This window comes from Apus apus, chromosome 26, assembly GCF_020740795.1.
Source record: "Apus apus isolate bApuApu2 chromosome 26, bApuApu2.pri.cur, whole genome shotgun sequence".
Taxonomy (NCBI): Eukaryota; Metazoa; Chordata; class Aves; order Apodiformes; family Apodidae; genus Apus; species Apus apus.
The window spans coordinates 3607448-3633973 of record NC_067307.1 but is presented as its reverse complement, the minus strand read 5'-3'; the positions used below and the strand labels follow the sequence as shown (position 1 = coordinate 3633973).

The window sequence follows — 26526 nt, the reverse complement described above, 5'->3', positions numbered from 1 at the left end:
TGATAAACACCATTTTTATTTGGGCAATGAAACATGGAAAAAAATATATTAGTAATCATTATAATAATCTCATTTGGGTGAGTAGAACTCTTACAAATATTACCTGACATATAAAAGGGAAATTATTGTACATATAAAACTGATGGTGGTGGCAGTTACATACGTGGCACAAAGCGATCGGGGTAGTAGTCACTGCAGAGAAAGTCCCTGCCTCTGGGGGCGGGAGCACGGGGCAAGCAATTAGCGATCAGGGTGGTCACTCGTTGGCACTTGGGGGATCTGCTGGCAACTCAATGCACACCGGTGAACAGCAACGCGAGCGGCCGGCGGGCAGGAACCCGCCCCTGCCAGCACGGGAGGTGTCATAAACGCTGCTGCACGGAAAACACAGGCAGCCGGGGCCGTGCTCCCCGCACACGGGTCTCTGCGGGGCTGAGCTGCGCTGCCGGGCCGTGGGGGCGGTGTGGGGACACCCCTGTCACCGCAGGACCGGGGAGGGAGCCACGGTGCTCCCGCCCTGCCCAGGCAGCAAGGGCTGGGCACATGGGGTGCAACGTCCTGCCCATTTACAGCTACAAACACGCCCTCCAGGATATAGAACTATAACCTTTATATATATATTTATAGATATGTCACTATAACCATATTATAGTTAATAAATCATTCCTTAGGAATCTTCTTTGCCCAGAAGTGCATGCTGACAGGCACGGGAATGAGCAGCACTGGGGTGACAGTGGGAGTGGGACCAGGAGACGTGGGGAGCAGGGGAAGGGGATGCTGCTGGAGAGGATTTTCCCTGGATTGTCCCCAGCAGCCCGGGCAGGCAGCTCTGCTGTGCCAGGAGGGATGGCTCCAGCCCTCGTGCTGCACACAGGATGGGGCTCAGGGTCAGCGCTGCCGGTGCTGACCCCAAAACTGCCACCATCTGCCACGCCAGAACACCCCTGAGAGACCCACCCCAAATACCTCGGGTCAGGCTCCCAGGGAGCCTGGGGCTCTGCTCCTCAGAGCTGACCCCTCGGGCTGGCCACAGCAAACACAGAAACCAAATTCCACCCCATCAGGCAAAGCAGACAGTGAACAATAGCACAGGGGACTGGGGCACTTCCAGGGGTGTGAAGCCAGCACGGCAGGGTGCCCCCTGTGAGCAGCACAGACCAGGGACCTGCCATCCCTCCTGGACCTGCCTCCAGCTCCAGGACCAACAAGCACCACAGCAAACCCATGTGCCAAACCAGGAACCAGCCCCACGACAACTTCTTACAAGCTCCGAGAGCTCGTGCAGTGCTGCTCCCTTCCTTCTCCAAACAGCTGCAAAGAAAAAAAACCAACTCCCAGGAAATCCTGGGTCTCCACGGTTTGAATCCACTGGCACAGACCCTCAAGCAGACCAAAGGCACAGCACTGTCCTGGGGTCACTCCATGCTGTCCCCACCCTGCCAAAGCCCAGCTCATTGCAGCCTAGGAAGGGTCCTGCACATCCTGGTAAGAAAGCTGGTCTGGAGCAGGACACAAGGAGAGGAGAGAGCTGCTAAAGTCTGTGAAACCCACATGCTGGTGAAGTGCAGGGGAGTGACCCTCCAGTGGGCTGGAGCTGGCATTTTCACCCCCCAAACAGAAACCATCTTTGTAGGTCCTCTGACAGAGGCTTTCCTACCAGCCCGTTAGAGGGCTGTGTGTGGGGGAAGAGTGGGGAGAAAGGGGGGAAAAAAAGGGGTTTGCTTTCAGGTGTGCCAAGGGGCGACTACCCAGCACGCAGCTGAGGTGCACAGCTCAGCTCTGAACAGAATCAGCCTTCCCTACCACACTGCTACCAGTAGTTCACTGGGATAACTGGGAGGACAGCGAACAGGCCTGAAGTCTGTGTGCTGGGGCAGGCTGCCAGCATCTTTGCCTGCTTAAGTGTGTAATAAATTCTCTCTATACATAATATAACTAACAAAATATATATCAAGTGTATGGCTCTGATTTAAACAGAAGTTTGCACTGCATGCTCAACACAGGGAATTAGAAAATAGAAGGAAAACAGCTCATTTCTTTTACAAAAAGGTAGCAGCAAAAAGGTTTGCAAAAGTCTTAAGATAGCTGGGTAGGAAACAGTCCACACAGCAAATATTTCCCTTATTTGATGCTTTACAACTATCCATTCAAGATGACAGCAAAGAATCCTCCACCACTGCAACCACTGCCCGATCCCACCGACGGGAGGTTCCCCAGGCACGGGTGGCTGTGCCACAGCATTCCCAGGAGGGCACCCACGGGCCCTGCACACGAGTGAAACACCTCGAATCCCCCAGAGCCCCCAGCTCCCAGCACAGTGCCAGGGCAACCTCAGCAGTTCTGCTGGAGCTTGGCATGTCCAGAGCAGTAAACACCTCTGGAACGGCGCGGGCAGCCGGCCTGCATGGAAAGTCAGATTTTTGGGCTGCATCCAGGCAGATTTCAAAGTGTATTTTACTGCTGCCTGGATCTGCCTTTGCCTGTAAAGGCTGGCTTTTGTCTGCTTCTCTTAATACTCAGAGCTGGGAGGGCATTTCTGACAGCAGCACAAGAGCTGGGGCAGCGCTGAGCTCCCCCCCTGCTGCCCTGGCTCTGGAGAGGAGCCTGAAGTCAGCAGAGCCACAGAGGGGTTCAGGATTCCCTCCTTTCCTCCTGCCACACCCAAAGTGGGGAACTAACTTCACCAGGGTGTGGGGAGCCAGCAGCCAGGGCCTTGGCTTCCTGCATTTGGAAGCAGACGAGAAACCCCAGGTGAACAAGCCTCAGGGGGTGCCAGGCTGTGGCAGGACAGACGGACACATCCCAGCTCTCCAGAACTGAGCTCTCCTGTTTGTCAAACACCTCCTGGTGCAGGAGCCTCCTGCACTCCCCTGGCCAGGCTCTCCTTTGAGAGGACTGGAGTTACTCCAGGTTCAGTGGCTGTACCCATGCTCCTGGGGGAACGAGAAGTGCAGCAGGACTGTGCCCAGCAGGGAGAAGTGAGCAGAGAGCCGAGTGCTCCTGAATGCTAATAAAGTGCAGGAATGCAGCTGCCTTCCTCTGAGGCTGGCATGGCCAGGGACAAGGACAGGCTGTGCTATGGATCACACACATACCAGAGACCAGGAGCAGCTCCTTCAACACCACGGCCCCCCAAAACAAATTTACTGGGGGGCTGCTGCTGCCAGGGGATCCATGCCAGTGGCCACAAACCCCCTGTGGTGGGTGCCTGGGGTCCCCGAGCCCCTTTGCTGTCTCCTCACCCATGTACCCCTATACCAGGTCCCCTGTCCCCGAGCAAGGGGCTCCCACCCTGGCAGCACCCACATCGTGGGTGATGGAGCACACAACGACATCGAGTGACAGAGTGAGTAGGGGCATGACTAGACCCACCCTGGCTGAGGGGGCAGAGCCTGGGGTGTCACCTCAGACAGACAGCGTGGTGGCCACTTGCTGCTGACACCCCCAGCCTGACTGGAGGCAACCCAGACCCTTGGGAAACAGAGACAGGGACAGCTGGGGATGGCTGGGCACGGAGGCTGTGGGTCTGGTAGCCAAGCAGAGCAGACAGCTGGACACAGGAGCCTGTGGGCTGGGGGTTGGGGTGAGGCAAAGTGCTCAAGGTGAGGAGGACAAGCAGCCAAGGGCAGCGTGCTGGGCGGGGGGCTCAGTCTGCCTTTCCCAGCTTCGCTATCAGCTCGTCGCAGATCTTGGTTAGCTCCTCAATCTCCTGGTTCTGGAAGAAAAGAGGAACCCCGTGGTGGCACAGATGGGGTAACACCCGGCCCATCTGCCACCCCGCCAGCGCAGGAAGGGGCACCTGCTCCTACACTTGTCCCTATGAAAGCTCCTCTGAGCATCATCCAGGCGCCATACAGACCCCTGGGCTCACCCCTCCTTGTCCCCAACAGCCCCTGGTGCTGCACAGACACCCAGCTCCAGCCCACCATGCTCTGCTCAGCCTGTGTCTCTGCCAGCAGGCACAGGAGCAAGCTTTGCCCCTGCTCCAAGAGAGCTGAACATGTGCCAGCCCTGCCCTGGCAGCCACCACACCTCACGGGGCCAGGCCTGTGCCTGGGCAGGGGCTGCATCCCCTTCCTTGCACAGGGACACAGCCATGCCTTTGAACAACATAAACCATGAGCAAAACAAACCACAAGCAAAATAAATCACAAGCGAAAACAACAACAACAAAAGATCACAAGCAAAGGAAAAAAACTGCAAGCAAAGAAATCCCCAGAAATCAAAACCACAAAACACTTTTTGGGGCTGACAGTCTGCAGGACACGTCCAGTCCTGCCAGGCTGCTCCAGGCAGCCCAGGGGTTGCAGAGGGGAGGTGGGTGTGTTACCTTCTGCTGCAGGGCTCTCTCCAGGGACTCCACCTTCATCTGCTCCTTGCGCAGCCCCGCGTGCAGCGCCGCGCTCTCCGCCTTCGCCTTCGTGCGCACCTGGGCGATCTCCTCGTTGGCTCTGGGGTTTGGAGAGAAGGGATGGGGGTCACGTCCTGGGGCAGGAGGAGCATCATGGCACTGCTAGATTGCACAGCATCAGCTGAGCCCGGCTCCTGCTGGCCTGGATATATCAGGGGTGGTTTTCCCATGTGGAAAACCTGCACAAAACTGGATTAATTCAGCTCTTCTGAGCTCCCGTTTGGGAGTTTCTGCTTTCTTGAAGTGACGCTAAACCAGTTCCCCACCCACTTCACTCAGGGCTGCAGTACATGGGTGAGCTGCTGCTCATCAGCTGAGCTGCACAACCCCTCCATGCTCCACAAACATGAGCCCTCTGAAATGTGGGAATTTGTAAGTGACTGTAAACAGACCGTGAACCTCAGTTTTTCCATTAAAAAAAACCTAAGCAGAGATCAGAGGATCCACGCAGGGATTTGTGCTGGCTCACTTAACAGCCATTTCATGTCATTTGTATAAGGCAGCTTTTCACATCAATAAGCTCCTGCCTTCCAACCCCAGGAATGCCAAAAGGAGACACTGCCCTACAAGGTCTTTGAGCACCCAAAAGCTCCTCAGCACAAACAGCAATCTCGGGCATGACCTTACTTGTCTAGTTTTTCCTCTGCATGGACCTTCAGGGCCTGATAGCGCTGCTCTTCCTGCTTGACCCGGGTTAAATAATCCTGAGCACACTTCTTCAGAGCTTCCTCGTTCTAGGGAAGAAAAAAAAAAAAGGCACATCCATCTGCATTGGGACTGAGATGTTGCTCTGATGGGACAATAAATCCTGTTCTGTGTGTAACAGAAATAGACCCAGCTTCTCCCTGATGCTGGAGCCCCTTATCCAGCTCGACAGCCTGGAAAAGAGTGTGGAGACAGAGCCAGGCTTTCTGGGGACACACTGCCCTGGCACCCGCCCTGCCCTTGGCTGCAGCCTTGCCCAGGGTTGGGTGCTTCAGCTCAGCAGGAGAGGGATACAGAGATGAGCCAGAGAGCCAGGCTCCCAAAAATGGCTTCTGCTGTTATTTGGAAGACTCTTGGCTGGTTTATCAGAGAGCAAAGCAAGTGTCCTCCAAGCAAGGGCTGGGATGTTAGAAGTAGCACAGCATGGGATGGGACAGTGCTGCATGGGAACTCTGCACCCAGGAACCAGGGCTGCAGGGAGAAAGAGGAAACAAAGGTATGGACCTTCTTAAAGCCTTCTAGGACACCCTTCAGGTTTTCATATCTCCTGAAGAGATCCGACAGGGACCTCTCCACTGAATTGAGGTCTGCCAGAGCCTGGTCCTTTTCCATTGTGAGCTGCTGCAGATTCTTCTGAGATGTCATGTTTGTCCTCTGCTCATCCTCTGCAATGGAGAATAAAGAGTGTGGACACTGACTGAGCAGGGACAGCCACAGCAGCCTGCTCCCTGCCCTGCATGGCAGGTGTGACAGCACCTTACCTATCATCTGGGCAATGGTCTTCTCATACTCAGCCACGATTTTCCTAGAAGAAAGGAAGAAAAACAAGCAGGTGAGAGGCAGCAGTTTTTTTGCAGACACACACCAGTGTGCCAGCAAACTGCTCTGGGTTCTTCCCCAGCCCACAAAGGCAGCCTGAGCAGGAGGAGAAGGCTTTTACCTCATCTCTAACACTTCCTGGCGGCTCTCTTCGTATTTCTTCTTCCATTCGTTTGCTTCAATCTCCTTTGTGATTATCTAGGTTGCAGCAGACACAGGACCCTCAGGACATGCTCTGGGTGGTCTCTGTTGCTGCCCCACATCCCCAAGGTGCAGGGGAGCAGGGGGATGGGTGCCCCCCGGGCGGGGGACGGGGTCCCAGCCCTCACCTCCTCTCTGATGAGCGTGAGCACGGCCGTCTTCTCGGATTCACTGAGGCAGATGCTGTCCAGGGGACTCTCACTCCTGCTCACACCAGTGATGGCCACAGGGGACTTGTCCGTGGAGCACAGCCCAGGATTTCCCTGGAGGGAATTACCCAGCCAGGATGCTGTGTAAGGTGTTTGGTTTTTTTTCACCCCACCTCCCCAGTTTGGGGTATTCTCCTGTTTTGTGCCTTTGTTCAGACACCAAACCTCCCAACCCGCACACACGGTGCTCAGAGCCTGGTGTCAGGGTCTGGTAGAGCCCACATGGGGATTTCAGTGCGTGTTCTGCCCATTCCCTCACAAGGAGCTGAGGCTGTGCTGTAGGGCACCCATGGGCCATAGGACCACGGGCCCCAGACCCTGCTCCTTTCCACCAGTGCTGCAGCCACAGGGACCAAACTGGGGGAGAGCTCAGCCCTGAGACCCAGAGCCAAGTCCTGCCTGGACGATGGGCCCCACCCTCCCCTCGGGGGTCACACAGCCTGAAAGGCCTCCAGAAGAACATTCCTTAAACCCCAGGCTTTCAGCACTGCCTGCTCCTCCTTTTATCACCCCAGCTGGAGTGACAGCCCCATTGCCTGGGGAACCGGCTGCCAGGCCATAAATAGAGAAGTGCTCAGGAGGAGACAGGCTGCTTTGGCTGTTTGGGAAACCGGAGCACAAAAGCACTGCTCTCTCCTCCCAGGCTGTGACTCCTGCTCAGGTCCCAGCACAGCTGAGCCCTTCAGAGCCCCCGCAGCTCTGCTGCCTGCAGCAGTGGGCGAGCAGTGGCCACGGGGCAGGAGCCACCCCCAGGTGCAGGTTTGGGTCCAGACAAGGATGTTCAGCCCTGTGTGGTTTTGGCAGCAGTCTCCCCAGGCTCTGGGCTGGTCTTGGCTCATCCACAGGAGCAGAGCCTGCCCATGCTCCCCCAGCATCAAACTGAAGGTTCACTTTGCCTGGTGTCCTTGTGGGGCTTAGCATAGTTAAATCTGTCTCAGAGAAGCTAATTTTGCTGATGTTGCTAATCTCATTGTCATCTGCTTGCCACTTCGAGAAGCTTTGGCCAGGGGCACTAAGCTGGCAGGGGGTCGCCCCTGCAGCAGGGGGGTCTTGGGGCACATTGGGGATGCCCTAATGCAGATGTGCCACCACTGGGCTGCCGGGGTCACTGGTGGCTGCAGGGCCAGGGATGTTTTCATTAATCCCATCATCTTTGTTGTGGGCTGCCTTCCTGAAAGCAGCATTTCAGGAGCCCTTATAGAAGGCACTGGCACCAGACGGACGTCAGAGCCAGCCCCGGACTCTTCCACGTGAGACACAACCCCTGTCCTGTGGCTTGTCCCTTCCCCATCATCTCCTCTGCCCTTTCACTGTCATTCAGCCACATCCAGCTGTACCTTGGCTCTGGCTGCTGTCCCACAGCCACAACCCTGCTGACCAGCCCTGCTCCATCCCCAGCAGCTGCCCCCACCCACAGCTCCCACCAGGAGGGACCCATCCTCTGCCAGGCTCCTCCTGGCCTGCCGGGAAACCACCCCAGTTCTATCAAGTCCCTGCATGGGTTTTTCAAGAATTTCAGCTCCCAAAGAAACTGATTTCAGAGAGGTTTTGGTAGCACACCAGCACCAGCACAGCCTGTCCAGCACAACCACCCTGAGTCTCCTGTGGGCGAGGGAGGAGGGAGCAAGAAGCACTCACAGGGAAGATGCCAGGCTCATCTTTTTCCACCTGCTTGCAGATCTCCTTCTCAAAGCCTAAAGACAAGGAAACACACACTTTTAGCTACCTGGAATCAAGGACCCGGCAGCACATGCAGAATTTCTGGGATGCAGAGGGTCTTGAGTCTCTGCACCCCCTGAGCTTCCCCCTCCCGAAAGGCTTCTCTTGCCCCTGAAGGAAGGATGCATCCTGCATCCCTGCCCGTCTCCCCTCCTGCCCTCCCTGCAGTGGGAACCAACACTCCCCTCTGGTGGCAGCTCAGCCCCGGGCCGGTGTCCCCGCATCTGCCCCCCGCGCCACATTCCCGGGGGCCAGGAAGGAGGAATGAGGACGTGCAGGTCGCTCTGCGTTCTGCTGGCCGGTGCATCCCGGGGGTGAAGCCCGGCTGCAAGGGAGATTGCGAACAGCAGAAGCCTCAGCCCATGCCAGCTGGGTCCAGCGCCCTCCAAAGGTGCTGCCTCACGGCCCCTGCTGCTCTGAACAGCAGCAGAGCAAAGATAAAAGCCATCTCCTCCTGCCCACGGCGTGTGGGACACTCTGCCATCCCACAGAGAATTTGTGAGCCCCACTCAAACAACTGCAGCCACGACTGGGTATTCATGAGTTAACTGGGCAGGGAAAAATGTATTGCTGGAGCCCAGCTAGGAAAGGAAGACAGCAACATAAGGCTGGTAACTGCAGATTTCCTAGTGTTTCCCCCCATTTATCCCTGTGTCCTGGTCAGGGGCTGCTTGTCACAGCCCCCAGCACCATCCCTGCAGCCAGCACCAAGCCTCTGCACCCCTGCCTGGCCCTCCAAGATGAGCAGCAATAAATTAAACCTCCAGCCTCTCCACTGAGTATCACATTTTTCCTCCCTTGAGAGACAAAGGATTGTTTTCCTCTCCCCAGAGCCTGCAGCTCTGCACAGCATTCAGGAGAAATGATTCATGGAGCCCTCAGAGGGGAGAGCTGCAAACCTCCCGCCCAGTGCTCCCTCCTGCTTGCACCTATAATTTTGCTATTGATTAAATGCCATGTTGCCTGGCTTTAATTATTTTTTAATGGATCGGTCAGAGAGGCTAATTACATAGGAAACTGACAGCAAAATGCCACTGCGAGCATTAGTGGAGTTCTTGCACTGTCAACCACAGCCCTTGTGCCAGGACACTGTGTCCTGGCAGCTCTGGTGCTGGACTGTGATTTTTCCCTAATGGAAACAGTGCAGAGAAGCAACTGGAGGCTTCATTATAACTTGTGGCAGCGTTTAACCCTGTGTGTAAATAACCTGTGGTGAAGGCATTGCCCCGGCTGCCCCACTTCATTGCCAGAGGCTGCAGAGCTGGGCTGGGTGCATCCCCAGAGGCAGTGGGGATGCTCCTTACCTGCCTCTGTGCTGCTCTTTGCTGCTGGCACAGGAACATTGGAGCATTCAAAGTACTCCAGCTCATCTTCTGGCTCACTCCTCTTCTCTAGCCCGGCTGGTTTCTGCACAGAGGTGGTGGAGGCCAGCTTCTCCTCATCAGTGGCACGTCCATCACAACTTGCAATATCTGGGATTTCTGAGATCAACACTCCCTCATCCTGTAGGATCAAGGCATGTGGTTAAGCAGGACTGAGCTAATCTATGGGGATCAGGTTGCCTGGACAGTTCCATGGAAAGCACAGGAGGTTTAGCATCCTCTGACAAGCTGCTCCCCACCAGCTCCTTTGCAGATTTTGGCAGAAGGAAACACATGGTGCTGGGGACTGAAGCAATTAACAAGCAAAATCCAGGAGCTCCCGGGGCCGGATCCCACCTACCTGAGCACAAACATCCAGGCCCAGGGGCTGCGTCTCGTAGGGCTTCACCTTGCAGCCGCTCCTGCAGGGAGAGAGAAGCAGCAGCTGAGGGGTGGGCTGGGGGTCTGCGTGGGGAGGGGGGGGATGTGCCAGACAGCCCAAGCAAGGGGGGGCAGCCCCAGCGCCAGCATCGCCCCCGCCGCAGACCCGCTCACCAGTGAAATACTGAGGCAGAGCAAGTTCTGCTGCCAAACAGAAGGAACAAGCAAACAAAACACAGGACTACGGAGCGAGTGGGTTTGTCTTTGAGGTGTTTATTCCTGTTGAAGGTTAAGGGTGACAGAAAGGACCCCGAGGTGCTGACGGCGAGAGAGGCGGTTGCCTGGGAGCTGGCAAAGAAGGATTTCCCTTGCTGCACCCTCATCCAGTGTGATGGCATCCCCACCTCGGAGTGCACGTTGATTTTCTGCAGGAAGGAACCATTTCCAGGCCATCCCATGCCCTGTCCCTGCAGCTGGAGGTTTGCCTGGGACATCTCTGCAGCATCCACGTGTCTCCCAGGTGAGTCAGACCCATTAGAGCTCTGCTCGGCTTCAGGAGAGCACCAGGACAACCCACTGTGCCTTGAGAGCTCCCTCTGCCAGAGGTAAACACTGTCCCAAGGAGAAGGGCCTTGTGGATGGTTTGGCTCATCACAGCGTGGCACAGCACATGGCGATTTATTTTGCAGGCCAACATGCAGACCCAGGTGGCAGGGCAGCAAACAAAGGCTGCTTGACCCCAGCCACGCTTGCTAACCCATCCAGGATCTCACAGACCAGCTCCATGGCCCCACCTTGAGCACAGCAGGGATCAGGGGACAGCCACGATCAACTCTGCTCTGGCAGCCACCAAAGAGCTACAGAGACCCCTGTCTGGAGCTGGCTGTGATGGCAAAGTGACCCTGGCACTGCCACATCCCGGGGCAGAGGAGATAGCCCCCAGCTACCTCAATTCCCTGCTAATATTTTCCAGCTGACCCCTCTGCAGCAGTTTCCTCCCCAGGGGTTCTGCATGGTTGGGGGTAAAGGATACCTGCTTCTTCAGGGCTAAAATCTACCCATCTCTGCAGGGACCTGGATTGCAGAGGTTGTGAACTGACACACTGGTTCCCAGCACTTGAACATCACCAAAAAAGGCCTTGCAGGCTGTCACGCTGCCAGAGCAAGCTCAGCACAGGGCTCCTTGCAGCTCTGCTCCCCAGCCTGCCCTGGGCACTGGCCCAGGCTCAACTGCCCCAGGCACAGCCCAAGAGGTGCAGGACACGAATCAGACAGCAGAGAGCATGAGTCATGGGGGCAAGAAAGAGCCTGCATGCCATGGAGACGAGGGGGGCCGGCACACACCCAGAGAGAGAGGACAAAAACCAGCAAAGGGAAAGAAGGAAGAAATACAGAAGAGAGTACTTACAACAGAAAACAGAGAAATTTCACTTGTTCAGTAGTCCTGATGCACCAAAGCACAGACAGGGAGAGAGACAGACAGATGGAGAGAAGAAGAGCATGTGAAAAGACCTGGGTATTAGCTCTCATCTGGAGAAGCACAGCTCTGTCTTTTTGGAAGGAACACACAGATAAAGGATGCTCTGATTCTGCATTTGCTATCCACAGCAGCAGGATGAGATTTAACCACAAATCCTGCTGCTGGGGGAGGAGAGTGCCCAGAGCAGGTGATGGAGAGGGAGCCTGAAAACTCCCACTGCTTCCCCCCTGGGACAGCTCCCACTCGCCCACGGTCACACACGGGAACGGTGACTCTAGAACATTTGTATCAACACTCTGCAAACTATTTCCAAGAGAGAAACATTCAACATACCCTTATTTTGGCCTGGAGGTTTTATCTGCTCTCTGTAAAAAATCCACTCTCTGGTTTTCCCACCAGAGAGCTGATCAGCAGAGTGATGACTTTTTTCTGGTTTTACTGTCAAGCCAGCCACAAATTGTGGTGCTGAAATTTCCCCTCTTAAGCTGATTTCCTGCACACCCCTGCCCTGGCCTCCAATTACATGTGTCAAGTGCAATCATAAATTGTAGTGGAAGGACCCAAAATCGGCTTGGCAATTATTCCCCCATGCAATAACCCCTCTGCCTGCTCAGAGACCCCGTGGAGGGAGGGCAGGGGGAGCTGAGCCTGGCTGGGCCAGCACTACCCAGAGACAGGCTGGAGGACACCTGCCCTACAGCCTGTGAGACACCGAGGGACCAGCAAGGTCTAGCCATTAAGCCTGTTCCCAGAGGAGGGGGATAATACTGTCTGCCTTCCCAGGGGGCACTGTGAAACCTCACTGTTCACGTGAGGATTTTAAATAGTGCTGTTCAGGGACTAAATATGCACTGAAATTGTGCAGCAAGGGACAAGCAGCTCCCTGCCGCCTGCGCAGATGTGAAGAAGCAACAAACAATCCCTCTGTTTAACCTCTGTTCTCTTCCTGTTACAAAAAAGAGAATTCAGCGTTGGCTCCTAAACACCCCAGCTGATGAACCAGCTCCAGGCTCCAGCAGACCCACCAGCCCTGGGGGCTCCTGCCTCCCTTATGGCTTTGTTCTGACTTCAGGAGTCTCCTGCACCTCAAGCCCTGGAGCCAGAGCCCCGAGGGGATTTCCAAAGGGGTGATCCTGCCAAACGGGTCCCGATCCAGCCCTCCCTGCTCTGCCTGGGACTTGGGACACCAGCACCACTCCAGGACACCTCTCCTGTCCTCCCATCTGCTCCTGAGTGGTGGGGACAGGGGAGCTGCCCCTCTGTCAGAACACGAGGCGATGGAACTGGGGTGGCAGCAGAACCCAAGGTGCACGTGGGTATTTCAGGCTGGCTCGGAAGGCACGAGGCAGGAACACCATCACCACCATCACCACCTCCACTGCTCTGCCCACGCGTGGCGAGCAGAAGGGGCTGCCAGCCCCCTGCCACCCGCTCCATGAACTCACGTTATCAGGCGGGACTTGGGCTTCTTCGGGGAGTCTTTGCCTTTCACGAGGTCGTCCTGCACCTCCAGCGTCTGAGACTCGAGGATTTCATTGAGGCTGTTGTCAGCAGTGGGGCAGGAGCCAGTGGCGGAGCTGCCGAGGGTCTTGGTGGGCTTAAAGGGATCCATGGAGTCAAAGTTATTGGGGTCGAACTGGTAAGAGCCCTTGGGGAGAGTCGGCGAGTTCTGCAGCGCTGAGTTGGCACCCAAGGGGCTGAGCTCGGGGCTGTCCCAGAGTGCAGGGCCCAGCCGGGGGGAGCCCCGGGGAGGTGGTGGATCCGTGGGACCCCTCTCCCCATCCTCAGCCTGTTTCTTGGGGGACTCTCGGTGTCTCTTCGGTGTCACCTTGCTGGCTGGGATCCTGCTGCCCTTCCTGGATGCTGCTCTTCTGGCCTCCGGGCTCTCCCCTCCCTCCACACGATCAACCTCAGGTTTTGGGACCTGCCCTTTGGGTTCGGGGGCCGGGTCCCCCCCCAGCTCCCTGGGGCCGCTGCCGGGATGCGGGAGGCGGCGCGGGGATGGCAGGGGGGAGCTCTGCAGCCGGCAGCCTCCTGCCACAAAGGGGTTGATGCTCTCGTCGTACTGCTCAGGATCGAACCTGTAGGATGCCTGGGGCACCGGGGGCTCCTCTGTGCTCTCTTCTGCTTTGTTCCCCAGCAGAGGTGGTTTCCCTTTCCCGAGCTGGCCCTGGCTGGGTGAGCACTCCTGGACCAGGACATCAGCCCTCAGATCTGCTAGCCCCATGCCTGTGTCCACTGGGTCCTCTTTTGACATGACCTGCTCCTGGGCTGCTCTGCCTGCATGGGGCCCTGGGGCACAGCCAGTGCCAGCCCCGCTCCCCAGCACAGCCCGGGGCTGCCTCAGGGATGAGTCTTCAGGGTTGGATTCCCCTTCAGTATCAGAGTTGGCTCTGGGGGCTCCGCTCTCCGGTTGAGCTTCATCTTTGGGGTGCTTCCCAGGTGAGCTGTCCTGGCAGCTTCCCCCTACCAGCAGGTCAGCATGGCCACTTGGCTCTGAAAAGACAAAAGGAGCTGGTTAAACCCCCTCCAGACGCAGGAGCGTGGGGGATGCTCTTGCTCACAAACTGTGGCTGCGATGCACAAATGTGAGGAGGCCAAGGAGAGAAAACATCTGCGTAGGGCTGGCAATGGGGCAGGAGGGAAGGGGCACGGCAGAGCCCCACAGGAGGGTGCTGGGAGTGGGGAGCAGCTCTGCTTAGCACTGCAGGGCCCATCCCACCCACTGCCACATGCTGCCTGCACCCCTGCCTGTGCATTTGTACCAGGCTCCCCACACTGCGGTCAGTTTCTTAATCACAAATCCTGATCCATGACTTAATCACTATTACTCCAATCCCTTCCCCTAAATCCTTTTACTGTTTAATCTTTGCTTTGCTGTCAGGGGGTGGGGAAGCTCCTGAGTGCCCAGAACCAGGACCTCAACACAGGCAGGCAAAGGCACCAGAGGAAAACACCTGGTGTCACCTGCACCCAGCTCCTCTGCACCTCTTCTCCTACATTCCAACCAGGGATGACCACACAGGATACAGCAGGATGGGATGTTGAAGTGCTCAGCACCATCAGAAAGTGCACAGGACCCGCAGCTCTCGCTGGCACCTTCCTGGGACCCATCCAGGTCCTCCAAGGGCAGCACAAAACCAGTGCTCACCCAGGGACCAAACTGGTCCTGCACACCCCAGCAGCCCTGAGCACATCTCCCTGGAAAAGGCTGTTTCTGTCATGGGATGTTTGGAACCAGCTCATGTTTGCTGGTGACCGAGCGGGTCACAGGCTGGCAGAAGAAAAGTGAATCAGGCAAATATCTGGTCCCTGGGCTAATCCAGGACACAGAGCCAGCAGCCCTGACTCAGCTGATGGCTCGCGGTTGACATAATTGATCTCAAGGATGCTAAAAAGCCATGGAAATGAATCATGAGGGGCTGTGTGCTCCCTGAGACTGCAAAAAAAAGCTCCCTCGGACTGCAGAAAAGCTCCCTCCAAATAGACACTGTCTTGCTGCCCCAGAAAAGCATCAGTAAACACAAATCCAGTGGAAACGTACTTGGAGTGCAGCCAGAAAACACTCTGAGGCAGCGCCTGCCAAGCCCTCCCATCATTAGGAACCAGGAAAACCTCCCTACCAGACCCCAAAGAAAAGTTTATTACTCTTGCTGTGTTGCTCTGATGTTTTAAACCTCACCGAGACAGCCCTGAATAGAAGAGCAGACTTCAAAGTCAGGGCAAGAGGCACCTTTTAAATGCATTTTACATTCCCACCGGAAGGTTTTGCAGCCACCGTTCTCACAGACATGAGCCCATCCTGGTTTCTAACCCAAGCAACGAGTAATTACTTCTGGAATAACAAGCAGTCGGCATGCAAACCACTGCTCCTTGCTGTGGATGTCTGCAGGGCGGGGAGAGGAGGGATGGTGTGTGTGACCACTGCTCACAACAGCCACTTCTTCACAAAAATGAGAACTGCCTGCCCAGGTCTTCCAGTTTTGTGATTCACTTGTTTTCTGCACCTGAGACAGCCCAGCTCCTCCACTCAGACACCCAGCCTCCAGCACAGCCTGCCTGCTCAGCCAGTCTGAGATGCTGAGGAACTGGAATATACTGGAAGAGAGGAGGGGTGGGTGAAGGACTGCTCAAGGAGCTTCCCACAAGAACTTCATCCATGTCCCAGCATGAATATGGACCTGCCAGCAGCAAGGCATGCTCAGTGACCCCAGGACCAGCCCCAAACACAAACCCAGTTGCAGGCAGGATCCCTGACAACTGCAGCTGTACCAGCGGTGCATGGGGTGCAAACGGGCCCCTGGTCCAGCTGCTGGACACAGAAGGGACAGTGCAGAGGGAGAGTGGAGATTTTATACTCGCCAAAGGAAATGGCACAGATTGTATTGCACAGCAGGAGCAGCACTTGGTGCGTGTGCATTACAGTCCTTGTACTGGTCCTCCTGAGCCTGAAGTGAAACACAAACAGCGACTACCCAAGCAGCCTTCCTGCGTGCCACCCCTCGCTCCCCGGGATGAATCACTGAAACTTGGCAGCAGCAGCAGCAGCAGCGGCGGCGGCAGCGCCGCGATGCAAAGGCTCCGCGCCCTCCTCATCCCACACACAGCAACCAGGCGGGGCAGCAAGGATCCTCGGCACGGCCCTGAATGCCAAACGCCCGGGAGAACAACCCGCCACTGTCTGCAGCCCTCGCCTGGGCTCAGCTTTGAGCGCAGCTTGAGTCAGGCAGCTCGCCCTTCCCTCCCCCTGGCACACGCGGGCTGAGCACAGGATATCTGGCCGCACGTTCCGCTCAGGCTTACGTAGCTAACGACTTCTTTCCTCTTTCGGCTTTCCGCTTCTGTTTAACAGTCGTTGATCTATTTTTAAATCTATTCTGTTAAGAATTAGCATCCCGGCAAACGCCGGAAAACACGTGCCCTGCATCAGGGCAACAGCAGCAAAAGCTGATGACTCTGCTCCCATCACTGATGGTTCCAGATTTGTTGCTCCTGCTCATTTCCTTGCACAGAACATCTCCTCCTGGCAGATGACTGGAGATTATTTTAGCCAGAAAAGAACAGAATCGCAGCCTCCACCATCCAAAAACTGTCAGAGTGATCCTGAATGGGCATAAAGCCCCAGCCCCAGCCCCCTCTCTGGGGCAACCGGACCAGCTGAATTTCTGTCCCTGAGAACAGGATTTGATGCATCCAGCCCCGCAGTCACATCAGTCTTACCGGTTTCCTGACCCTATTTATTCCCAAGGAAGAGTGAGACTGCAGCTGTGAGACAGACAGGGGTCTGTTCCTGCCAGTCCCCCCGTGTGCCCTCCCGGCGCTGGTCCCCCTGCACACCAGCACGGGCAGCAGCTTTTCCTCAGCCACCCCCGGGCAGCAGCTCTCCCCGCAGACGGCAGCTCGGCAGCTCCAGCCCTGACACGCAGCCATTACATCGGAGCTCCTTCCTCCCCGGCACGGCGTTTGAGACTGAGCTGCAGCAGGAGAAAGGGCACAGGCTGCTGCAGAGCAGCACGGGGGAGATGAGGGCTGAACGTGTAGATCACCTAAAGGACAGTGACTGAACGGTCCTCCTGCACACCACAAACTCACAACTGCACCCGGGTAATCCCTGCTCCACCATTTCAGAGACATAGAAGGGATGCAGCCAGAGCCCCGGGCAAGGAAGGGATGGAGCTGGGAGCAGAGGCACTGCAGGTTCAGCCCTGCTGTCTCCAGCATCCTGCTCTCCACCAGCCAGTGCGGAAAAACAGCCTTTTCCAGAGATCACTCCCTCATCCCCACAACACTGTGACCTTTGTGCGTGGGGGGCCAGGAGCAGCTGGTTCCCTTGCTGCTGGGCTGGGCTGGCTCCAGGAAGGGCTCATCAGGAAGCAGGGGCACATCCACAGTTTGGTGATGGTGACTCGCGGGAGTCTGAGGGAAGGCAGAAGCCTTGGCAGAAAAGATTCTCATATGTGCTCGGAAAGACTTTCTCTCCCCTCACCTCCTCCCCAGACAGTATCCCCCCAAACAGAGGTGCCTCTATCATCCCTCTTAAAAGGGAAGGATTATTCCAAGAGCTGCGATTATTGGAAGCATGAACCAGGCGCTCTCTCCATCAAGGCAAACAAACCAGTGTTTTCCACGTGGGTGGATGGGCACCCAGGTCCATCCCAACAGTGAAACAACATCACAGGAGATAGGAGAGACACAGCACCCTGCCACTGCCAAGGTCATGCAGCACTTGGGCTCCTGCACAGGCAGGACCCAGGGTCTGGTTCGAGCTCTGCAGCCAGCGGAGCAGTGAGCTGCCAGCCCCTTGCTGTCCACATTCAAGAGCAGCAGGATGCTGCAAGTCCCACAGCAGGGCCCTGCAGCAGCCAGCCAGGGCAGAGGTGCTCAGGATGGCCTGTCCAGGACTTCCAGCCCCCCATGCACTGCCCCATGCTCTGCTCCCTGAAACCTCTGGGGCTCAAAGATGTCCAGACATTGCCCAGTCACCCTGCTCTGCTGAAAGAGCAGAGGAAAGGGCAAGTCTCCTCCCTGCCCCAGACCTGATAACGTCAGGAGTTATTGCAGAGGTTTCAGACCTTCAAAGCCTCCTCTCAGCAGCATGAAAACAGACAAACAGCAAGCTCATCCACAGGGACCAACCATGATCACCCCTGGAGAGAAGAGTACGACAGTGGGGGGGAGGTTGTGCACAAAAGGCCAAGGGTTAATGGGGAGCTGTGCTCAGAGAAGCAACAGCCACGTGAGATGCAAGGACAAACCAGCTACAGCACAGGATGCTGCTGGCAAAGCAACCTCCTGTGTTTTCAGCAGATCCCTCACAATTTCTCTAGAAATGGAGTTTGGCAGCATCAAGCTTTTGCATTTTTAACAGCAGCTACAGAGCAAAGACCCATGGCTGCTAACCCCAGGGGAAAGAGACCTGTGCCATGAAACCTCCACCACTGACCAGCCATGGAGAGGACAGAAACCCAGCACCACATCATCTCCCACGTGAGGGCCGAGGGCAAGTGGCACATGGGGGACACGAGCTCCCACCAGCTGGCATCCCACTCCCCACAGCAGGAATGGGAGGCAGCCCTGAGCCCTGCACAGTGTATGGGGAAAGTGGCAAAAGGCACTTCTGACTAAACGATTCACAGAAATCTTGGCTCTTCTTGGTCAGCCCACATCAGCCATCTCAGCAGCCCTGGACCAGCAGCTCCCCAAACCCGGTGGGCAGAGCTCTGCCTCCTGCAGCCCCTCACTCCCTCCCAGCCCAGGGACAGCAGAAGGCTGTGACCACTGGTTGCAAAACAGCACAATGACAATTTTGCACTGCATAAGTGTGAGCTGGGGGAGGGGGGCAAATTGTCTCTTCTGAGCCTGCTGTGCGGCCCCTTCCCTCCAAAGCTATCAAATCACATCAACACTTCACTCAAGCCAGAGAACACCGCACAGCCCCAAGCAGGGGTATTTGAACCATCCAGGCCATGGACCACAAAAAATGTGGCAGGCATCATTCAAAATAAGCCACTTCTCCTCCTTGACCCCACCCTGCCTTTCCGCATCCGGAGCAGAGAGCCGAAAAGCAGAAGGTGCACAGTGGCTCTTTACCTTGGCTCCTGGCCTCGGGCTCCGGCGGTCCCGGCGGCGGCTCGCAGAGCTCCTTTAGTGGTGAGCGGGTCGGCGTTTCTGCTTCAGGGGTCTCAAAATTACCTTCGGAGTCCGAGCTGCCGAGTAGGGGGGAAAAGAGTGAGGAATTACCGCCTTCAGGGCTAGCTCTGACATCCTCCACGCTGCACACACAGCCAGCCGGGCCGGCCAGCCCTGGGCATCCCGCGGCGCCGCTCGCTCCTGCCCGGCGGGACACGCCAGCAAACGGAGAAGGGAGAGCAGGTGAAACCACATCATGAGCATCCCCCCCTCCGCACACCCCCAGCCCTCATCTTGGCCCAGCCTCCGGGACTGCTTCTCTCGGGTCTTTCCCAGGCTGAGCATCCACCGCGGATCTCCAAGGCCGCGGCACCGTCTCCCGCTGCTCCGGGGGCTGCAACGTGGGAAACGAGCCGCGATGCTCCCTCCCTGTGCACGCCGGCACCTTCCCGGGCAGCCCCGGTAGCCAAAGAGCTCGGCCGCAGCCCCCCCGCCCCCTCCCCGGGCAGCCAAGCCGATGCCAGGCAAGAGCGGAGGCAGAAGGGGGCGAGGAGGGACGGGCGCTGCCGGCCCCACATGCCACGCGTGGGTGGGACGGGGGGACCCGGGGCAGGGCAGGGGGATGCGGGTCACTTGCCTGAAGCCGAGGGCCGTGCCCTCCCCCGGCGGGTCCTCCTCCTCCGCCCCACCGTCCTCCCCCTCGGGGCTGCCACCGCCCCGCACCGCCGACCATGTCCATCGGGCCCACTGCACCGGCGAGAGGATCTGCCAGGCACTGAACGCCATCGGCCCGCCGGAGCCGAGCCCCGAGCCCCGCTCCGCTCCCGCCGCTCCCCACCGGGCTCACTGCGGCCGCGCCGCCCCCATCGCCGCTTCACCGCCCGCCCCAGGGGCCTCCCCTCGGGCCCTGCTGCTCGGCGGCAGGGAAAGCGCCCGCCCCCGCCGCCTTCGGCAGGGAGGGACCGGCCCACGGGACCCCCCCCGGACCCGCCGCCCGCCCGCTCCGTCCGCTGGACGGGGGAGGATGCGGGGCGGAGTGCGGGGCAGCGCTCCGAGCCCCCGCCTCCCGACAGCCACGCTCCTCCCTTGCTCTCCTTCCTTCCCACGTACCCTCCCCAAGCCACCTATTTCTGCCCAAATGCGGGGCCGAGGCATCCCCCACGCGGGCTACGGCGCGGCGCCAGCTCCGAGCCCACTGTCACCCCCCCAGACCCACTGTCACCCCCCAGACCCACCATCACGGCCCCGAGAGGCTGCTCTGTGCCCTGCCTTCCCCCACACCAAAGAACCCCCCTCCGGGCAGGGGGCTATGAAACCAGATCCCCCGATTTATCCCCCATTTATGTGGGCTGCACCTGTGCTGTAACCCAGCCAGCGGGACAGCAGATTCCTTCCACTCTGGACGTGCCAGCAAACACCCCACGCTCACCAGGAGCTGCCCTGTGGGGCAAGTGACCCCCCCAGGAAGCTTTGCCCAGGCCGGGGGGGGCCGCCCAGAGTGGGGGTGCTGCCCAGGACTGAAGAGTCAGACACGGAGGGACACGGGCAGAAGGCAGGGAAACACCTGCCCCTACTGTTTTCCGAGGAAATACCAACTCCAACAGCTCGGTGATATCCTTCTGTGTGAGCTAATTTATTTATTTATTAAACTATTGTTGTTTAAAAATAACAGCCAGCAGTCCCCGCAGAAATAAACACTGCCAGATCACCCTCCCCCAGGAATCTTCCCCCTAACAAGGGCTCCCACTCCCAAATCCAGAATTTCCCTTGTGCTTGCTAGAGAGAGGAGCCTGATGTTTCCGATGCCACCCAGCATCCCAAGTGCTGCAAGGAAAGTCCGGGGCTTGGGCAGCAGATCTGTCACAGGCAGCAGCACCACTGGCTCTGGCAGCTGCTGTCAGAGGCCTCACAGCCCCACCCCCCCTCCCCCCCAGCACCCCTACAGCCCCCTGCTTTTCCCCACAGCCCCAGGCTGGCTCAGCCTGTTCCTGGCAGCAGGTCCCATGGGTGGCCTGGGAAAGGACAGACAACTGTCCCTGCTGCACAACCAGCCCAGCCACTGCCAGGGTGTGCTGCTGGCCCACAGCAACCACACCAAGTGCTCACATGGCAGCCCAGGACCACAGCCCAATGCTTTCCCATAAATCATCCCAGGACAAGGAATGCCTTCCATGGGCAGAGAGGCCTCTGGCTCAGACCAGACCTGTCCATCTGGTCTGGCTGCCTCCAACACCAGCCCCTATCAAAGGCTTCAAAGGGCTCATTCCTCACTGAGGAGCATCTCAAATAACCTCCCTGCAGGGATCCATTCTTCCAAGCCTCCATCTGTTGGTGTCCTTAATAAACATACATGTCATCGCTGCACACTTTTACTGTCTGGCCTCTGACAAAGAAGATCTTTTACTCCTTAATGTTTCCAGACTTTCCCAAAGATATCAGCCAGAGCAAAGGTGCAGCTGGTTCCCATCACAGGGCAGGGGCAGCTCAGGTGTCCACACCTGGCCAGGGCACAGTGTTTCCCTCCACATCACCAGGGTCCAGGGACAAGGAGCCTTGCAAACCTTCCTGCTGCCACGCAGAGGACACAGAGCAAGAGGGGACTATGTGACACTTACCAAAACTCAGCCAAAAACCAAGCGGCTGAAGCAAAAAAACAGAAAACCTCAACATCCTGTCGCCCACGTCTGCTGCGAGCAGAAGTGAGCAGGCTGCTTCCCACCCTCTGGCGCCGCAGAGCTGATGCTGCAGATGGATTTTACATAAGGAGACATTCATCCGCAGCCTGACTCTGCTCCCTCCCCACCTCCTGGCAGTGCCTGCGCGAATCCCCACCGACCCGGAGGAGCAGGCAGAGCGACAGCCTCGCTGCCGGGCTCTGCCACGGACCACTCGGAGGACACAGAAACGTGATGGATGCTGGAGCAGCCGCCGGGGGTGGCAGCAGCGGGAGGGAACTGTCGCCGCAGAGGGGAGGGAGCTGCACCGGGCAAAGAGCAACGCACAGACTGGCTTCTACAGCCCCCGGCTTGTGGGATGAGGGAACTGGGGCACACGAGCAGAGGAAATCAGCAGCATCCTTCCATTGTGAAGCTGCACATTGTGTCCAGCTGCACACACGGTGTACGCCCAGCAAGGACCACCCCCCACTCCCACCCCCTGACCAGAGGAAGGAGAGGATGGGATCAGCAGGAATAAACTGTGCCAGCACCAGCGTGGGCTGCGAAGCTCCTGACCTGCAGGGCCCCGGGGCAGGCAGATATCAGAGCAGCACAAGAGCAGAGCCTGCTTCCACTTGCTTTTTACCATGAGCAATTAAGAAAAAGCCTCGAGGGGCGTTTTCCAGCTTGGCACTCAACCCAGCTTGGCAGCAACGCTGGCTGCAAATCAAACAGTAAGGAGATAACCTGACTTTGTCAGTCACACCGGTGGCTCTGCCTGCCAAATACTGCTTGGCACAGTCAGCAGACATTTCTGCAGAGCAGAGAGGATGCTGACCTGCTCAAAAAAGACCTGCCAGCAGTTTCCATCCACACGGTGAGCTGCAGACTGCACACGCTGTCATCTGCCCTGCTGCCACCTCCCTGACAGTGCTGCCACCTCCTGCCCTGGTCCAGGACTTTGCTGTGCCAAGCACTGCACAAACACAGCAGCTCAGGGACAGGCAGGGTGTGTAGGGTGTACATCCCATCGATGTATGAGAGCACTGGCCTAAAGAGCACCCATGGCTCACGTCCTGCTTTGGCTTTGTGGGAAAGGGGGAAAACAGCAGCACTTCAGAGCAAACAGATGGAGCCCCGAAGGCTTTGGAGCTGGAAGAGCCCTGGTGTCACAGTGGCTGCAAAAAGATGCAAAACCTTGGTCATACTTCTGAGCCTCACCTTGCAGGAAGTCAGCTGCATCTGATCACTATATTATAATATAGTGTTAATTATAATTAAGAATTCACTTATATCCTTAAGAATATATTATACTATTATACATTTAATTACTCATATAGTAATAATAATATATCAGATAACAGCTCTGCCTCTAGCCAGATGTCCCCTTATGTTACACTTTATAACACCTTGAGACCTCATGCAGACCAGGCTGCACAAGTGTCCCTGCTCATAGCAGGGAGGTTGCAACCTGAGGATCTTTAAGGTCCCTTCCAACCTTCACCATTCTAAGATTCTATGCTACACTGGGATGAACCTCCTGACAGGCTGGCAGCAGTGTCCCTGCCTGGCATCCAATCCCAGACACACGGGGTGCTCCATTCCTTGGCTGTCACCACCCCTCAGTCCCCAGGAGGGTGCAGGAGGCACATGCTGCAGAACAGGTCCCACACAGCCCCGTCTGTCACATTTGCAGCTGCAGTGCCCCAGGCACGCACCTGGAGTCCCCCTTTCCCAGCCCTTTCATCAGGCAGGAGAACACCTTTTCCTGGCTGCTGAGCTTTCCTCAGAAACAGAGCTTTTGTGGTTCTCATTTTTACTTCTTCCCTCCTGCCACTCAGCTCCTCCACCGATAGAACATGGATACATATCTCACTGCTACGTAAGTCTCCTTAAGAGCTTGTAGTAAACACTTTATCCACACATTTATCTCCTCCAGAAAAGGAGGTGTGAGGTGTTTCATGGGAACATTTTTCTGCTGTTGTCTTTTATGCCACCCTATTCCATTGATCATGTTTTCCTCAGATCAAAGCAGGCCCCTGTGTCAGTAGAGAGGGAACACATTCACTGTCACTGCACTGTAAAACAACTTTGGGAATTAAGAGAACTATTCCCACAAAAGCTTGTTTGTGCCAGTGACAACGTGCAGCAAACGCTGGGCAGAGATGGTTTCAGAAAAGGTTTCCTGGCCTTTGCAGTGACACTGAGAAGATTACCACTGGTGATTCCTGTCTGCAACTCACCTGCTGGGGCTGCAGAGCACACCCGAGGGGAGGCTTAACCTCTCTTTTTCCCAACAGCCCAAATCAGAAAGGGATCCGGGCTCTAGGAAAGGGCAAATAGAAAACCAAGGCCAAGGGAAGAGCGGCAGCCCTGATGACGGCCTCGGCGTCCTCCCCTGCCCGGGGCCGCAGTCAGACCCAGGCGCGGCAGCATCCCGGAGCATCCCGGAGCATCCCGCGGGCACAGCCGCGTCCCGCAGCTCGGCGAGCAGGCGGAAAAGGCCGGGGGCGGGCGGTGCTCTCACTAGAGGGCACTCCAGGATGGGATTTCCAAGGGCTGAGAAGGGCGGGAGCTCTGCGGCTTCCCTCGGGCTCTCATCTCCCCCCAGGATCCAGGGGCGGCGGGGGCTCAGCCCGGCCTCTGCCCGGCTCCCGGTGTGAATGCGGGAGGTGGGTGGGCACCCGCGGGGGGCGACCCCTCTGCGATGCAGCAGGACCCGGGGCCTGTGCCGATGTCCTCGGAGCAGCCTGAAGGATCCTCTGGCATCATCCCAGGCAGGTGCAAGGCAGAGACCCCAAGTCCTTCCTGCCCTGATCTCTTCTACCTCGCAGCTGCTCACCCCAATCTTCCCCTCCCCGCAGCACTGGTGCGTGAGTGACCCCCACGTCCTCGCTGGCATCTTGGGGTACATTCCCACCATCACAGGAAGGCCTCTGCCAAGGGAGGAGGCAGGACAGTGGGAGGGCAAACCCATGGCTGCAAAGTTCCCACGTTCCTTTTGCTTCTCCTGACCTTGGTGGAGCCTGAGTCTGGATACAGATCACGGGACTGAGAAGCACAGTACTGAATGCCCTGGAATTCAAGGCAAAAAAATGTGATTTCCTCTGACCTCGGGCCCTGCTACTGCCATCTGCTTGCCAGGGTGCAGCAGGGACCTGGCTGTCCCACTGGGGCAGTGCTCCACAGCAGCAGAGCAATGCCTGGCCTGGGACAGTGCTGAGCAGCTCAGCTGCCCCTGGGCCCCTCCACAGCCCAGGGATGTGACAGTTCCCATCGCTACACATTCCATCAAAATAGCTTTATAAAAATAGAAATAAAGGACACAACTGTCACACATGAGCCACACACACCACCAACCAGCCCCCAGGCTCCAGCTGTCTTCCCCCACCATACTGCCATCAAATTAATACACACAAACATTTGTGACTGCATTAAAAAGGACTGGTGTGAAAATGAATGCACTGCTATTCCTACATTTTAAAAACAGCAACTACAGCTCAATCTCACTGATGCTGCTCACGTGGATGCAAACTCATGCAAAGCAATTCAATAGAAACATGCTCAATATCCACGAGTTCCAGCCTGATGTTCACACTGATGGTTTATGAGCACAAGCACCTGCCTTCATCTTGCTGCTGCTTCCTTACTCCCCTATCAGCTCCTTCACTATTTGCTAAAAATACCAGTGCTGCATGGCAGGAATGCTCTTGCTGAGTATTTGTTGAGCCTTGACTCCCTGATTTTAATTAGGACTTTGTGATATTGGGAAATGCAGGAAGCAGCTCAGCCCCATAACCTGGGGGGCAGCCAAGGGGGTAAGGGCAGCAGCTGGAATGGGAAGCAGAGCAAATTATAAAGAGTGGGAGGGCAACAAAACAAAGTTTGCTCAAGGTGGGGCAAACAGGTAGGAAGAAGCAGCAGCAGAGTCCACATGGAGAGGAGCAGCTCCAAGGCACAGAGTGAACAATGGGATGGCTTTTCTGCCTGGGAATGCCTCTGATTTACATTTAGGAGACGCTGCAGGGAAATACAGGCAGGATTGAGCAGTTACAAGGGGAGGAAGCACTTGCTTTCCCTGTCAGAAGCCAGTGTTTGCAGATGGAGGGAAGTTTGTAGAAGAGCTGCAGCCTGGCTGCAGGCTCACCTGCTCCCTCAAACCTGGCAAAGGCTCCAGGACACACACAGTGCTCAGCTGGGCTCTCAGTGGCCTGGCCAGTGTCCCCACAGCACAGCCCGGCTCTGGCCAGTGGTGGCTAGAAACCCAGGAGCTAAACTCCCTGGAATGCCTCTCTCTGCATCGCAGGGCAGCTCACAAGGAAAACAAACACTTCCATGTTCCAGGGACTGTTTGGATTGATTTTCAGATAAGGTGCCTCCAGTTTCCCTGTTGCTCCCAGTCGGTGAAGAGCAGCTCCCCCAGCCCTGCCTCTGGCTCTCACCAGCCCCTCCACCCCCTGCCAGCCCCCGAGCCCACCTCCACACCTGTTCTGTAACAGCACCACAGAGAATCGCACTGCCGGGTCCTCACCCCCGGATTCATGGTGTAAAACGCGAGTTAAAGCTGCCCCGACCTCCCTCCACGCTTAACCCCAGCGGGGCTGAGCTGGGAGTCGGGGACGGTGTGTGGGGACAGGGGCTGCGAAGTTGAGGCGGCTGAAGGAGGAACGGAGCAGAACATTTCCCCCCCACCCCAGTTTAACCACTTAATGTTCCGACTTTTCCTCCCCCACCGCTACGAGCCCCGGCCCAGCCCCGCACCTTGGGAAGGAGCCGGCGCCGGGAGCTGCGGGGCGGACCCAGAGCCCGGGGCGGACCGGGACCCCTCCGGGCTGCGGGACCCCCCTCCCCGGCCATGCGGGACCCCCTGCCAGCACTCACCGGCGCTGCGAGGTCACGGGCTCCCGCGATTTCTGGCTCTGGGTTCCCCCCATGTCCGGGCCGGTCCCCGCTG

General features: G+C 57.2%; 1 protein-coding gene across 4 annotated transcripts; it reads right to left on the bottom strand.

Annotated features, from left to right (window-relative positions):
- On the bottom strand, positions 1-26526 carry TACC1 (transforming acidic coiled-coil containing protein 1). Of its 4 annotated transcripts, none has more exons than XM_051640838.1 (14): positions 26454-26526; positions 18877-18992; positions 12732-13782; positions 11215-11250; positions 9787-9847; positions 9369-9567; positions 7984-8039; positions 6265-6399; positions 6057-6133; positions 5878-5921; positions 5621-5781; positions 5039-5145; positions 4331-4451; positions 1-3715 (listed from the first exon to the last, which is right to left on the bottom strand). In XM_051640838.1, exons 1-14 carry the CDS (start codon positions 26504-26506, stop codon positions 3647-3649), a joined length of 2286 nt encoding a protein of 761 aa, XP_051496798.1. In that variant the 5' UTR covers positions 26507-26526; the 3' UTR covers positions 1-3646. The 4 variants fall into 4 exon arrangements, with proteins under 4 accessions (XP_051496798.1, XP_051496796.1, XP_051496797.1 ...); XM_051640836.1 differs by lacking the exon at positions 26454-26526 and adding an exon at positions 19553-19718; XM_051640837.1 differs by lacking the exons at positions 11215-11250; positions 26454-26526 and adding an exon at positions 19553-19718.

Bases quoted from the DNA above. Each gene is read 5' to 3' on its own strand.
- TACC1 (XM_051640836.1), bottom strand. From the start codon at position 19,701: ATGGCGTTCAGTGCCTGGCAGATCCTCTCGCCGGTGCAGTGGGCCCGA. The intron at 6,400-7,983 runs GTGAGTGCTTCT...AATTCCCTCCAG, and splicing joins ATGAGCCTGGCATCTTCCCT to GGAAATCCTGGGCTGTGCTC. The intron at 3,716-4,330 runs GTAACACACCCA...CTTTTCTTCCAG, and splicing joins AGAGAGCCCTGCAGCAGAAG to AACCAGGAGATTGAGGAGCT.